The 13,920-nt window shown below is 44.0% G+C and overlaps 1 protein-coding gene across 1 annotated transcript; it reads right to left on the reverse strand.

The window, feature by feature from the left end:
• Positions 1 to 810: 810 nt before the first annotated feature.
• Positions 811 to 10,397, reverse strand: LOC118085749 (lysozyme C, milk isozyme-like). The gene is made up of 4 exons (XM_035116711.1): positions 10,253 to 10,397; positions 6,151 to 6,312; positions 3,727 to 3,805; positions 811 to 1,122 (listed from the first exon to the last, which is right to left on the reverse strand). Exons 1-4 carry the CDS (start codon positions 10,386 to 10,388, stop codon positions 1,056 to 1,058), a joined length of 444 nt encoding a protein of 147 aa, XP_034972602.1. The 5' UTR covers positions 10,389 to 10,397; the 3' UTR covers positions 811 to 1,055.
• Between the last annotated feature and the right edge of the window lie 3,523 nt (positions 10,398 to 13,920).

The raw sequence follows: 13,920 nt of genomic DNA on the forward strand, positions 1-13,920 counted from the left end.
GGTCTCCCTCTCAAACTCCTGGATTTGAGCTCCCAGAGACTGCAAACAGCTAAAGAGAACTGTGCTGAATCGAAACAAACAGCAATGGGGTTTTCTATGGAATGCTATTTGTTCTGATTTAGAACTAAAGAACAGGTTTCCGAGGGGAAAGCAGCAGGGCCAAGGCAAAACCTATGTCTAGAAAGCACAAGCAGAAAACTTCCTGACCTGTGCTTTCCAGGTACGGGTCAGGTGAAAGTGTTGACAGGCTCTGTATCTACACAGGTTGTACCTCCTAGAGACTAGCATGGTTATAAAAGTAATCAGCAATTCATCAGCTTGCCCATGCTGGTTATTGGACACTATTACACAGGTATTGTGGTGCAGCCCAACTTGCCTCTCAATTTCCTGGCAACCTAGCAGTTCGAAAGCAAGCCAGCGCAAGTAAATAAATAGGTACTGCTGTGGCGGGAAGGTAAATGGTGTTTACATGTGCTCTGGCTTCAGCCACGGTGTTCAGTTGCGCCAGAAGTGGTTTAGTCCTTCTGGCCACATGAGCTGGAAAGCTGTCTGGGGACAAACACCAGCTCCCTCAGCCTGAAAGCAAGATGAGCGCTGCAACCCCATAGCCACCTTTGACTGGACTTAACCATCCTGGGGTCCTTTACCTTTTTTACCTTACCTCTCAATTATGTAACAACAACAACAATTCTTCTTCCTTAATAACCAATAAGTACTCAGTGGAATCAGGGAACAGAGCAATGTTTGATTGCTTCTTGCTTTTTGCCCCTCCCATTCACCCATCAAACAGGAAAAGAGTTTTAACTGGACTCAATTTATTGAAGTTCTTAAAGCAGAGAAGCCAAGAATGCCAAGCAAGACCTCCAGACACATTTTTTTTTATTTAAAAATGCACTCTCTCCTTCCTGTAGAAAGAGAGCTATTCTACTGCACCATAGGAGTTACAGTATGTAAATGCTTGTATGGAAACAAGCAGCTGGATTTTGATTGTAGAGATCACTTTCACTGAAGGGGAAATCCAGAGAAATGCTGCATCTCATACAGGACTATGGAGCTCAAAGGCTGCAGCCAATTGTCCACTCAGAGAGATCCTTTCCTTTGCAATGGTTCTTCCAAGCAACCCTGAAAGAAAAAAATTGAAAGCAAAAAATGAGGATGGTGGGGAGTAATGCGACAGCTCTTTGGACTGCTATGGGTGAAATGGATTGCTTTTAAAAACCTCCGAAAGCTTCCCAGTGAGGCATCAGCTGCTCATTCCCTCTTGCTGTTCACTGTGTGACCTTGACTGGGCCAGACTAACCATAGAATCACATCATGTTTTGCCCCCTGGCCCCCCTCCTGCTCCCCTGCCATCTATTAAAAACCCATCCCTGATTTCTTTTCTTTTCTTTTCTTTTAACAACACAGGGACTCGTGCAATTTACAAGACACACCATGGCCTCTCCAAGAAATAAATCATTCCCAAGTTCATGTTACATACATTAAAGTTGCCAAATGCCAATAACTGTCCTTGTATTTAGTTTTACAAGATGCATGTGTAACAAGGTTCTGCCAGTGGTGTAAAATGATTGTCATTTTTTCTTTTCCTTGCATAATCTGCATTTTAAGGACAATTTTCTTTCTATTGCTAAAATCCAAACCGTTCTGTACTGTACTGTCAAGTTTAGGCTACCCAGATTTCCCCCCTGTCAGGTGATGATTTGTCCGGCTACAATTAGCAAATGCAAAATTAAGTCCTTGATAAGCTTATTATACCCTGTAAACATAGAAAGCAAAAAACATTCTGGAGTGAATTCAAGATTATCACTTGTAATGCTAATCAGTTCCCTTTGGACATTAGACCAGAACCTTCATATTGAGGTGCATTTCCATCAGAAGAATGACCAGTGTTGGTGGTCAATGTAGAGTCTACCTATCCACACCCCAGAATGGCCTGATGGAACCTCATTTGTCATGGAACTTTAAGCATTCTAAAGACCAGCTTTCTCAAAGCAGGTGCCCTCTGTATATTTTGGACTACAACTCCCATCATCCATGTCTGTTGGCTGCACTGGCTGAAGGTGATGGAAATTAGAGTTCAAACTATTGGGAAGGTGCCAAGCTGGGAAAAGCTGCTCAAGATCCTTGTATTTGTATCCATTCTCCTAGTTTTCTCATAAACCACTTTTTAACCCCCCAGGACGAAGAACAAATGGAAAAGCTGCAGTACATGAACCTAATAAGAGCCTGGCTGGGTCAGGTGGAAAGACTATCTATTGCAGCTCCTGAACCGCTTGCTGTGCTGTGCGATGCTATGCCTTGTAGTGGCCTTGAACATAAGAACATGTTCCCCAACAATTTGCCAGGTATCAGACTCTCACACTGGCTCAGGACTGCAATACCTCAAAGACCACCTCTCTCAATATGAACTGTGACCAGAACCTTGTATTGATCATCTGAGGCCCCTCTAGATGTAATAATAATAATCTGCTTATTTACAGCTACTGTTTCTGGGTATGAGGAAGCAAGGGGAAATCTTTAAAATAGTTTCAGTTTCCCAAAGTCATCTGCCCCAGGGTTTCCCCCCAATCAGCAACCAAACTCATACTGCCTCATCCTTTCCTACATTACAATCTATTTATTATTATACCTATATTCCACATTTCCTTCAAGGCACTCGGGGTGGCCTATGTGGTTCTCCCCTCTCTCTTTCTTATCTTTTCAAGAACCTTGTGAGGTAGATGAGGCTGAGAGACCAAGTATCAGCCCGTGAGCTTGCAGTGGCATAGCATGGGAGGGCACAGGGGCAGTTGCTGTGGGTGCACAATTGTTAAAGGTAAAGATAAAGGGGACCCCTGACCATTAGGTCCAGTCATGACCGACTCTGGAGTTGCGGCGCTCATCTCGTGTTATTGGCCGAGGGAGCCGGTGTACAGCTTCCAGGTCATGTGGCCAGCATGACAAAGCTGCTTCTGGCAAACCAGAGCAGCACATGGAAACAATGTTTATACCTATTTACCTACTTGCACTTTGACAAGCTTTCGAACTGCTAGGTTGGCAGGAGCTGGGACCGAGCAACGGGAGCTCACCCCGTCACGGGGATTCGAACCGCCGACCTTCTGATCAGCAAGCCCTAGGCTCTGTGGTTTAACTCACAACGCCACCCACGTCACTTGTTAGGGGTGGAAAATTTTAACACCCAGTGCTGCCTCAATACAGCTGTGCCCTTCTGTTGCTGGGCTCTCTTGAAAATGGTTTCTCCATGTGAACCCAGGAAGAGACCTCTCCAGACAACAGAAAAACTCTTCTAATCCCTGCAACTGCAATCTCCTGCGTGACACCAACACTGTTAGGCAGTGTGCATGTGTACTTCAAGCATTTCCCTTCCTCCCACTGACCCCTCTGCACGGCCCGGGTGCTGGCAACCCGTGCTATGCCACTGTAAGCCAGGATTTGAACTTAGGCCTGTCAGGTCCATCACTTTTAACCACTGCTGTACAGTTGTTAGACTGTTCCCTTAAACTCACACCTGGATACTTACAGCTCCCAATAGGCAACAGCCACCAAAAGCCACTGCTGTACGTTTAAGGAAGCACCTTGGAGGCATCACCAGTGTCTAGTAAGGAAGAATCTTTAGCTGCTAGCTGCAACAAAGCCTGGTGAAAGACACATCCCTATGCAGTCACAACGATCGAAATCTCAGCTGCTATTGAGTCTTGGCAGCAGTGAGAAGTTAGCAAGACTCACCAGGCATCCATCCCTTGGGGGTCACGAACGACTGTCTTAGCACACTCAATGTCATCTGTGATGTTGTCATCTGTGAAAGCTGTTGAAAAAAATAGCAGAAAGAAAAGGAGGGTATTTGGTTTTCTAAAGAGCTTCTTTCCAACCCCATAAAGCAAATCCTGCCTTTGCACTCAGGAAGGATACATTGGGTTGCCTCAGAATCGTGGAAGTGCTTTCCCCTTCAAACTCAAAGCCAGAATACTTTGGGTGGGTTAATGGAGAAGACTCTTTATGCAGCCAGCTGCAGTAGCCACAGAACAGCCAGAGTTTTCAACCCCCATCTTGTCTCTTTATCCTCCAGACAGGCAAGCAAGGAGGTCTCATCACAGTTCAAGCGCCCATTCAGGTGAAGCACTTGAGCGGGACACAGAACAGGGCCGTGAGAGAGGGCATGGGCAAGGGAAAGTCATGAGAGGTGGACAGATATGTCTGGAAGGCCACATTTGCCCTGTGTGGGGGTTATGTGTTTGTGTGTTAATTATAGTGACTACAAGTTCAAGAGAAATGTTTTCCCTCTCCCCTCATCATGTGTGCCCTGTGCCCTTGCCAAATCTGCTTCAGAGTGTCAGGGGGACACACCCCCCCCCCACCCTTATAACAGATTGAGGAGTCGTGCTGGGAGAGGAGAGGGGCATGATCTTCCAGTGAGGAAACAGAAATCCTTGGCTTATGGAACATTTATTTAGTGCTGTGTTGGATTCCACCCTTTGCTGGCTACTCAGTAACAGCTGTAGGAATCATAATAGTGCTACTTATTCACACAATTAATTCACCTTACTCAAACCATTCCGGCTGTCATCATGTATGGGTGAAGGCCTGAAAATGCATTTTCTTACACTAGAATCATGGAGGGCTAAAGAGTGTGTCTGGGAATAGGTAGTGGGGGTTTTTTTTGGGACTGCCTCCCCTTCCATCCTTGACTGAAGTTTGGAGAAAGGGGAGCAGAAGAAGCCGATGTGTTGATGATGGTTTCCAATAAGAACTGGATCTGGGGGCGAAGAGGAAGCAATTCTTCAGAACTATTCAACAGAGAGGGACAGGTAATGGTTTTTATTTGCTTCTCCTGCAAGACTCAGTTGTTGGCAAGGAACAGGGCACGAACTTCAGTTTGTTCTTCACCCTATTATCTTATTTGCACTTCCTGAAATAATATGCCATCTTAAAGACAGATATCTTTCAAAAGAGAACAACATAGAAAGATGCATTACATTAGTTACAGTTGCATACAAATGTATGTATATTAGGAGAAATGCAACCAAAAATGCAAATGAATGTGCTACTCTTAAAAAAAACAAAACAATTTTAGGCAGAAATATGGAGAACTGAACTTTAGACAGGGAAAATGAGAAACTGCCTTACTGGAAGGCCACTTCTAAATGGCCATTGCTGTAGTGGTGGAGTTGCAAGGGTGAGGCAAGGGACACAGGAGTAGGATGTATGAGCAACAGATCAGACCTCTCTCTAGGGCACCACAGACACCAGGAATAAACAAGACAATAGCCATGCATTAGTTACTATCACTGTATGGCGGGGTGGAAGTGGGTATGATAGCATCTCATGCCATTCAGTACAAGTGTGGAAGTCAGAACTTGTTCAGTGAGAGGATTTAATATTAACAACAACAACAACAACAACAACAACAACATTTATACCCCCCCCCCCACCATCTGGCATACATCACTCTGGTGAGACTGTGGGCAGGGGGGATCTCAGCCTGCGTACCAGATGGAGCTGGTAGACAGCTGCCCTGGACACAGAACTGACCTGTGCCTCCATGGACAGTTGGGAGTCCAAAATGTCTCCCAGGCTGCGCACCTGGTCCTTCAGGGGCAGAGTTACCCCATTCAGGACCAGGGAGCCCCACACACCTGCCCACCCCCTTTGGCTGATTAAACAATCTAGAGCCTTTTAAACAATAATAATATTATAATATTAACAATAATAGTATTAACAATAATAATGACAGGAATGGACAGATTTGTCCTCCGTTGTTGCTTCTGTGAACCAGTGACAAGGCAGGTCTCCCAAGCATGCTGGCCTCACCTTCTGGACTGCAGGGAGCCTGGTCCCTCCGAGATGGCTGGTGGGTCAGGGCAACAAGAGAGAAGCCCGAGGTTGTTGAGGTGGGCAAAGCAAGGCTAGGCCTGTCCCTGGTCTTCGCTTATTAGAACAGAGACACAAGTTGGAATGTCTTGGGGGTGGGTGGCAATAGGAATGTAGTGATAAGGTGGGGAATGAGGTTTCTAAGTGAGGGTGTGGATTGCAGTGGGAGAATGGGAACTGAAGGGAGACAAACGGGTTGCTCCCTTCAAAAACACAACCCATTCTCTTTGGGAAATCGCAGAGACCTTTTGTTAGCCTTCTGTATGACACCAAGTTGCTTACCACTGCAGGAGATTCTGCATCCATTGGCTGTTTCGCCCTGTTGATTGTCACACCAATAGCGGCTGTTTATTTGAAAAACCCCATAGTCCTGACTGCCATCTGTGTTTGGTGGCCCCACAGCACTACTTTCGTATTTGCTTTCATGGTAAGCTGTGCAGATCCCTGGAACAAAGTGAGAAGGGAAAGGGCAGAGGAGAGAGGAAACAACTTGAAAGCATTCTCTCAGTTAACTGTAGCAAATGTGTGTGACTTAAAAACAAAACAGCACTGAAAAGAAACATTTAGAGGTTATGCATTGGATTCAGGCAAAGCCTGAACAGAACTTGACTAATCTGGGCTTTCGCCAAGAATGAGTGGAGGCAGCCCTGGACTGCTGCAGATATGGGGCTATTGGCTGGGGCATCAAGCAGGGAGAAGGAGAGGCAGGGAACTCTAACACAGGGGTCTGCAAACTTTTTCAGCAGGGGGCTGGTCCACTGTCCCTCAGACCTTTGGGGGGGGCGGACTATATATATATATATTTTGGGGGGGATGAAAAAATTCCTATGCCCCACAAATAACCTAGAGATGCATTTTAAATAAAAGGACACATTCTACTCATGTAAAAACACGTTGATTCCTGGACCGTCTGGGCCGGATTGAGAAGGCGATTGGGCCACATCCAGCCCCTGGGCCTTAGGTTGCCTACCCATGCCCTAGCACTTGTAAACCAGCACCCAGGAGAAATGAATCCTCCGTTTATCAGCTGATGAGCAAAGGATTTGATGCTGCTGTGCTCTGGAGTATTGTGCTTTGCAAAGCAGCCCCCCCCCCGACTGAATCCTCAATGAAGTTGGAAGCAGAGAGGAGACATAGCTCTTAGAATCACAGAATGATAGAAGTGTAGAGTTGGAAGAATCATCTAGTCCAACCCCCTGCAGTGCTAAAGTATCCATGGCCATCCAACCTCTGCTTAAAAACTCCCTATAAACTCCCTTCATGGATCAATGCCTTGTCGTGGCGAAGGGGCTTGAATAACTCAGAGAAGCTATGAGCTATGCCATGCAGGGCCACCCAAGATGGACAGGTCATAGTGGAGAGTTTTGACTAAACGTGATCCACCTGGAGAAGGAACTGGCAAGCCACTCCAGTATCCCTGCCAAGAAAACTCCATGGACAAAGACAACAGGCATATAAAAGTTATGACGCTGGAAGATGAGCCCCTCAGGTCGGAAGGCGTCCAACATGCTACTGAGGAAGAGCGGAGGACAAGTACAAGTAGATTCAGAGCTGATGAAGCGGCTGGGCCAAAGCCGAAAGGACGCTCAGTTGCGGATATGCCTGGAAGCGAAAGGAAAGTCCGATGCTGTAAAGAAAAATATTGCATAGGAACCTGGAATGTAAAATTTTTAAAAGATGATGCTGTTAAGGTGCTACACCCAATATGCCAGCAAGTTTGGAAAACTCAGCAATGGCCAGAGGATTGGAGAAGATCAGTCTACATCCCAATTCCAAAGAAGGGCAGTGCCAAAGAATGCTCCAACTACCGCACAATTGTGCTCATTTCACACGCTAGCAAGGTTATGCTTAAAATTCTACAAGGCAGGCTTAGGCAGTATGTGGACTGAGAACTCCCAGAAGTGCAAGCTGGATGTCGAAAGGGCAGAGGAACCAGAGACCAAATAGCAAACATGTGCTGGATTATGGAGAAAGCTAGAGAGTTCCAGAAAAACGTCTACTTCTGCTTCATTGACTATGCAAAAGCCTTTGACTGTGTCGACCACAGCAAACTATGGCAAGTTCTTAAAGAAATGGGAGTGCCTGATCACCTCATCTGTCTCCTGAGAAATCTCTATGTGGGACAAGAAGCTACAGTTAGAACTGGATATGGAACAACTGATTGGTTCAAAATTGGGAAAGGAGTACGACAAGGTTGTATATTGTCTCCCTGCTTATTTAACTTATATGCAGAATTCATCATGCGAAAGGCTGGACTAGATGAATCCCAAGCAGGAATTAAGATTGCCGGAAGAAATATCAACAACCTCAGATATGCAGATGACACAACCTTGATGGCAGAAAGTGAGGAGGAATTAAAGAACCTATTAATGAGGGTGAAAGAGGAGAGCGCAAAATATGGTCTGAAGCTCAACATCAAAAAAACCAAGATCATGGCCACTGGTCCCACCACCGCCTGGCAAATAGAAGGTGAAGAAATGGAAGCAGTGAGAGATTTTACTTTCTTGGGCTCCTTGATCACTGCAGATGGTGACAGCAGTCACGAAATTAAAAGACGCCTGCTTCTTGGGAGAAAAGCAATGACAAACCTAGACAGCATCTTAAAAAGCAGAGACATCACCTTGCCGACAAAGGTCCGTATAGTTAAAGCTATGGTTTTCCCAGTAGTGATGTATGGAAGTGAGAGCTGGACCATAAAGAAGGCTGATCGCCAAAGAATTAATGCTTTTGAATTATGGTGCTGGAGGAGACTCTTGAGAGTCCCATGGACTGCTAGAAGATCAAACCTATCCATTCTTAAGGAAATCAGCCCTGAGTGCTCCCTGGAAGGACAGATCGTGAAGTTGAGGCTCCAATACTTTGGCCACCTCATGAGAAGAGAAGAATCCTTGGAAAAGACCCTGATGTTGGGAAAGATTGAGGGCACTAGGAGAAGGGGACGACAGAGGACCAGATGGTTGGACAGTGTTCTCGAAGCTACGAACATGAGTTTGACCAAACTGCGGGAGGCAGTGCAAGACAGGAGTGCCTGGCGTGCTATGGTCCATGGGGTCACGAAGAGTCGGACACGACTAAACGACTAAACAACAACAAACAACATAAAGGAGATTCCTCTACCTTCTGAGGGAGACTGTTCTACTGTCAAACAGCTCTTACCATCAGTACTAGTTACAGGTAGGTAGCCATATTGGTCTGATGCAGTCAAAACAAAATAAAAATAAAAAAATCCTTCCAGTAGCACCTTAGAGACCAACTATGTTTGGCATAGGTATGAGCTGGTATTTGAAGAAGTGTGCATGCACACGAAAGCTCATACCTATGGCAAACTTAGTTGGTCTCTAAGGTGCTACTGGAAGCTCTTACCATCAGGAATCACTTCTCCTTTCTTGTAACTTGAATCCATTGGTTTGGGTTCTACTCTCTGGAGCAGGAGTGAACAAGCTTGCTCCATCTTCCATGGGACAGCCCTTTAGATATTTGAAGACAGCTATCATATCTTCTCTCAGTCTCCACTTATCCAGGCCAAACATACCCAACTCCCACAACCATTCCTCATAAAGCTTGGTTTCCAGATCCTTGGTGATCTTGCTCGTGAATATCCAACTTGTGAATATCCTTCTTAAATTGTGGTGCCCAGAGCTGGACACAGTGGAGCATACTAGTTGGGTAAGAGAGCTGGAGGGGTGGATCACATCTGGCAATCAATGTTCCCCTTTGCTTTCAGATAGTACATGGGTTGTTGTTTGTTGTTGTTTAGTCGTTTAGTCGAGTCCGACTCTTCATGACCCCATGGACCAGAGCACGCCAGGCACTCCTGTCTTCCACTGGCTCCCGCAGTTTGATCAGACTCATGTTGGTGGCTTCGAGAACACTGTCCAACCATCTTGTCCTCTGTCGTCCCCTTCTCCTAGTGGTTCCCTCGCTACGAGAAGCCAAGTTACAGGGAACCAGGCAGAGGGCCTTCTCGGTGGTGGCACCCACCCTGTGGAATGCCCTCCCACCAGAGGTCAAAGAGAACAACAATTACCAGACCTTTAGAAGGCATCTCAAGGCAGCCCTGTTTAGGAAAGCTTTTAATGTTTGATTTCTGTATTTTAATGTTTTGTTGGAAGCCGCCCAGAGTGGCTGGGGGAACCTGGCCAGATGGGCGGGGTATAAATAAATTATTATTATTATTAACAATCCAGGGGTCCTTTACTTCTTTTTTTATTGGCATTATTTTCTGCACTCCCACCCCACTAGTATGTTTAATTAGGGTTTCAAAAACTCCAGTTAAACTTTAGCCTCAAACTGAAAATGATTCTGGGCTGAATCCTGGTTGGGCAGGATTTGTCCCCAAACACCTAAAATGGCCAAGATTGAGGGAAAGGAAGAGCAAACTCACAGTCGGCCAGGCTGATGCCGTGGTATTGATCCAGTCCATGCTGTTTCAGAAGTGCAGCCAGTTCACATTTCTCAAACACTTTGCCTTCCTTCACTGAAATGAGGAGGCAGAAGAGCGTGAGGACCAAAACCTTCATCTCTGCAGCTCCCTGGCGTGATGTTTGAGTTCTCTTGGATTCCTAGTGGCTTTTATAGTCCAGAGTTCCTGGAGTGTCCAAATGGTAAACAGGATGGTGATTGTGATATGTGCATGTGTGGCAATAGCAAAAAATGTTGCAGTTCTGAGTTGAGCTGTAAAGTAAGAAGCATGTATCAAAGCACACAAAACAAAGCCTCAACATTTACTCATCATGGAATAAAATTAAAATAGGCAGGAAAACTGAACACAGAATCACAAGTTTTGGATGTGCCTTAATCAACAAATCATTTAATCATCCATTGCCACATATTACATGAGAGATGATACAATCTCATATCTATATTCCCAGAGGCTGGAATCCCAGAATACTCCAACTATAATTTTGCCTCCCAGCAACTACAGTTTAAGGGTTGAACTGTTGTGGCTCCAGAGGTGATATATACAACCAACCAGCTTGGTTGGTTTCACACAAGGTTAGATTACTTATCTTAGAACATTTGAGTAATTCTTTTAAAAATAAATACATTACCAGGAAACCCCCCCAATTGTCTCTATTTTCCAGTGACATCCCTGATTTAGAGAAGTTGTCCTGGTTTCTGATTTGATCCCAGAATGTCCCACTTTTCCTTAGGATGTCCCTATTTTCATCAGAGAAATGTTGGAGGGTATGGAGTTATCTGACCCCCCAAGCCATCTGAAGGCAATCCTGTACAGGGAAGTTTCTTACGTTTAATGTTTTATTGTGTTTTAATATATGTTGGAAGCTGCCCAGAGTGGCTGGGGCAACCCAGAAAGATGTGTGGGATATAAATAGGAAAATTATCATTATGGAATGGGACATTCCTATTTTCATTAGATAAATGTTGGAGGTATGCATTACAAAACCCGGCATCTGAATAGGGTTCTCTTGCAGCAGGGCCTTTTCTCTGTTGATTTTGTAGCTGGGCAATTTCTCATTTTCTGCACATATCTTATTGCTGTCTCCCAGGATACTTGGAGGTAAGGTCCAACAGCATCTATCCCTCTCCTCTGCCACCCAAACAGCCTGAGCTGCACATTTTGGGGATTTGGGGTTCAGGGGCTTGCACAAGGGAGTCTGGGGGTGGAAATTATTGTGAGGCAACCAATAGACAGAGAAAAAAGAGAAGCTTTCTGGAGACAAAAAAGGGACCAGTATAGAACTTTAATATCACAGCCATGAACAATGTGTATATCTGAAGAAGTGTGCATGCACACGAAAGCTTATACCCAGAACAAACTTAGTTGGTCTCTAAGATGCTACTGGACAAAAAAATTGAATATATAATTCAGCCATGAACAATGTTATTCTTGGCCAGCTGCCCTCTGCTTTTAGAGCTCTGCTCTGTTATTCTATTGCGGTGGCTCTCAAAGGGTGTGGTGGGAAACAAGGGCATGGTGGCAGACGATGGCAACTGGGGTGGGAAGATTCAAGGACAATCAATATTATATTTGGGGAAGGATTCGTGTTCTCATGTAGCTGCATAGTTTTATATTTTCTGGATGTCCCATTATCATATTATAAAGTAGTTGTGTTCCAAGTTATAAATCAAGCACTGCTAGTTGTTTCCCTCCCCTGTCTCATGTAATTCTTATCAATAAAAAATTCAGTGTAGTGCAAGCAAATTTCTATTCTGAAAGTGTGCCCAAGAGAAATAAAGTTTGAGATCCACTATTCAGTGATTGAAGGAGACTAGGAGTAGAAGGATTTGTCCATTTTGGTTTCCTCAGTTTCACAGTTTTCCAATCTCAAATTCAGTTCATGACATTTCTGCAGCAATTTGCAATAATAATAATAATAATAATAATAATAATAATAAATTCCTAATGAAAATTCATCAGTATTTTAGTGTGATTTTCTCAAAAAAACACATTTCTGTATTCACTTTGAAGTTGTTGTTGTTGTTGTTGTTGTTTAGTCGTTTAGTCGTGTCCGACTCTTCGTGACCCCATGGACCATAGCACGCCAGGCACTCCTGTCTTGCACTGCCTCCCGCAGTTTGGTCAAACTCATGTTCGTAGCTTCGAGAACACTGTCCAACCATCTTGTCCTCTGTACTTTGAAATTATGTACACATTTTTGAAAGCATTTTCCTCTAATAGAAGGCATTTTTGTATGTTATTTTCACTAATACATTAATCTTTATGCACACTTTCTTTAATATATGCATTTTTGCAAACCTTGGTTGGAGAAGTGCAACACAACATTCAGGTAAGGGCAGATTTCAAAGGGTACCTGTGTTTCAATTTGTGTACTGTGTCATAAGGTGTGAATAGATTTGTCTTTAAAATGCTAATGAAATTGAATACCTCCCCCCATTCCTACTGGAGACCGGTAACATCAACCCTCCAAGTTTCCCTATTTTCCAGGGATGTCCAAGTTTTACAGAAGTTGTCCCAGTTTCTGATTTGATCCTAGAATGTCCCGCTTTTCCTTAGGGTGCCCCTATTTTATCAGAGAAATGTTGGAGGGTATGGAGTTACCCAACCCTTGAGCCATCTGAATAGTATAGGGACTTTAAAAAAATGTTTAATGTTTTATTATGTTTTTATATGTCTTGGAAGCTGCCCAAAGTGGCAACCCAGTCAGTTGGGTGGGGTATAAATAGTAAAATTCTTATTCTTATTCTTATTCTTGAATAGGACATCTCTATTTTCATCAGAGAAATGCTGAAGGGTGTGTAACATTTCCCCAAAGAAAGCTGAAGGCATTTCAAAAGAGGGATCATTTCTTGTAACATGCAACACTCCCTTACATCCAGTTTCACCAGCTTGTTCAGGTGTTTTTTGGGTTTTTTTCCATTGTTGCAAAACCTGAATGAACAGTCTATTTCCAATGTGCCACTTTTGCATGTGTTCATTCCTAAGTCCTTTCTTCTCTGTTGCCTTATTTGCCTTAAAAAATTCCACAAACCTTCATATTTAAACATATCTCTGAACATATTGACCTAAAATAAAAAAATACCTTCAGTAGCACCTTAAAGACCAACTAAGTTTTTATTTTGGTATGAGCTTTCGTGTGCATGCACACTTCTTCAGAATATTGACCTATTTATTGATTATACATCCTGCTGGGGGTTTTTTTGCACAAAGTTTGTGAGCAAAGTAGACAACATTAACTAGTCACTGAGCATTCATTCTGAATATTTTTGGGGGAGCTTATTTGAGGTTGCATCAAACAATTGCTGACCTCCATTTTCCAGTGCATTTCTCTACCACTTTCTGTATTGCAAAAAGTCTGGGGTTTTGGTGGGGGGGGCAGGGGGAGAAGAGGAAATATAATTTTGCAAAATAATGCCCAATCAACTTTTGCCAAATCAACAATTGCAAAACCTGAATATGTTGGTATATGATTGAATTCCAACTGAAAGGAGTGAAAATATGAAAGTGTTCCTAACCCAGGTCTGAATCCAACGTCTGTTGTGCTTCCTGGCTGTTCCTTCAACAGTCCCTTTCTAGACTACTTTTATAGCAAAACTATGCATTTTATTCTGCAGTGCACAATTGAAAAT

Source organism: Zootoca vivipara, chromosome 10 (assembly GCF_963506605.1).
Source record: "Zootoca vivipara chromosome 10, rZooViv1.1, whole genome shotgun sequence".
In the NCBI taxonomy this organism is placed as follows: domain Eukaryota; kingdom Metazoa; phylum Chordata; class Lepidosauria; order Squamata; family Lacertidae; genus Zootoca; species Zootoca vivipara.

Excerpts from the sequence above, each read along its gene's own strand:
- LOC118085749 (XM_035116711.1), bottom strand. The coding sequence starts at position 10,388 with ATGAAGGTTTTGGTCCTCACGCTCTTCTGCCTCCTCATTTCAGTGAAG. Across the intron at positions 6,313-10,252 it reads CGGCATCAGCCTGGCCGACT|GGATCTGCACAGCTTACCAT; the intron begins GTGAGTTTGCTC and ends ACTTTGTTCCAG. Across the intron at positions 3,806-6,150 it reads ATGCAGAATCTCCTGCAGTG|CTTTCACAGATGACAACATC; the intron begins GTAAGCAACTTG and ends TTTTTTCAACAG.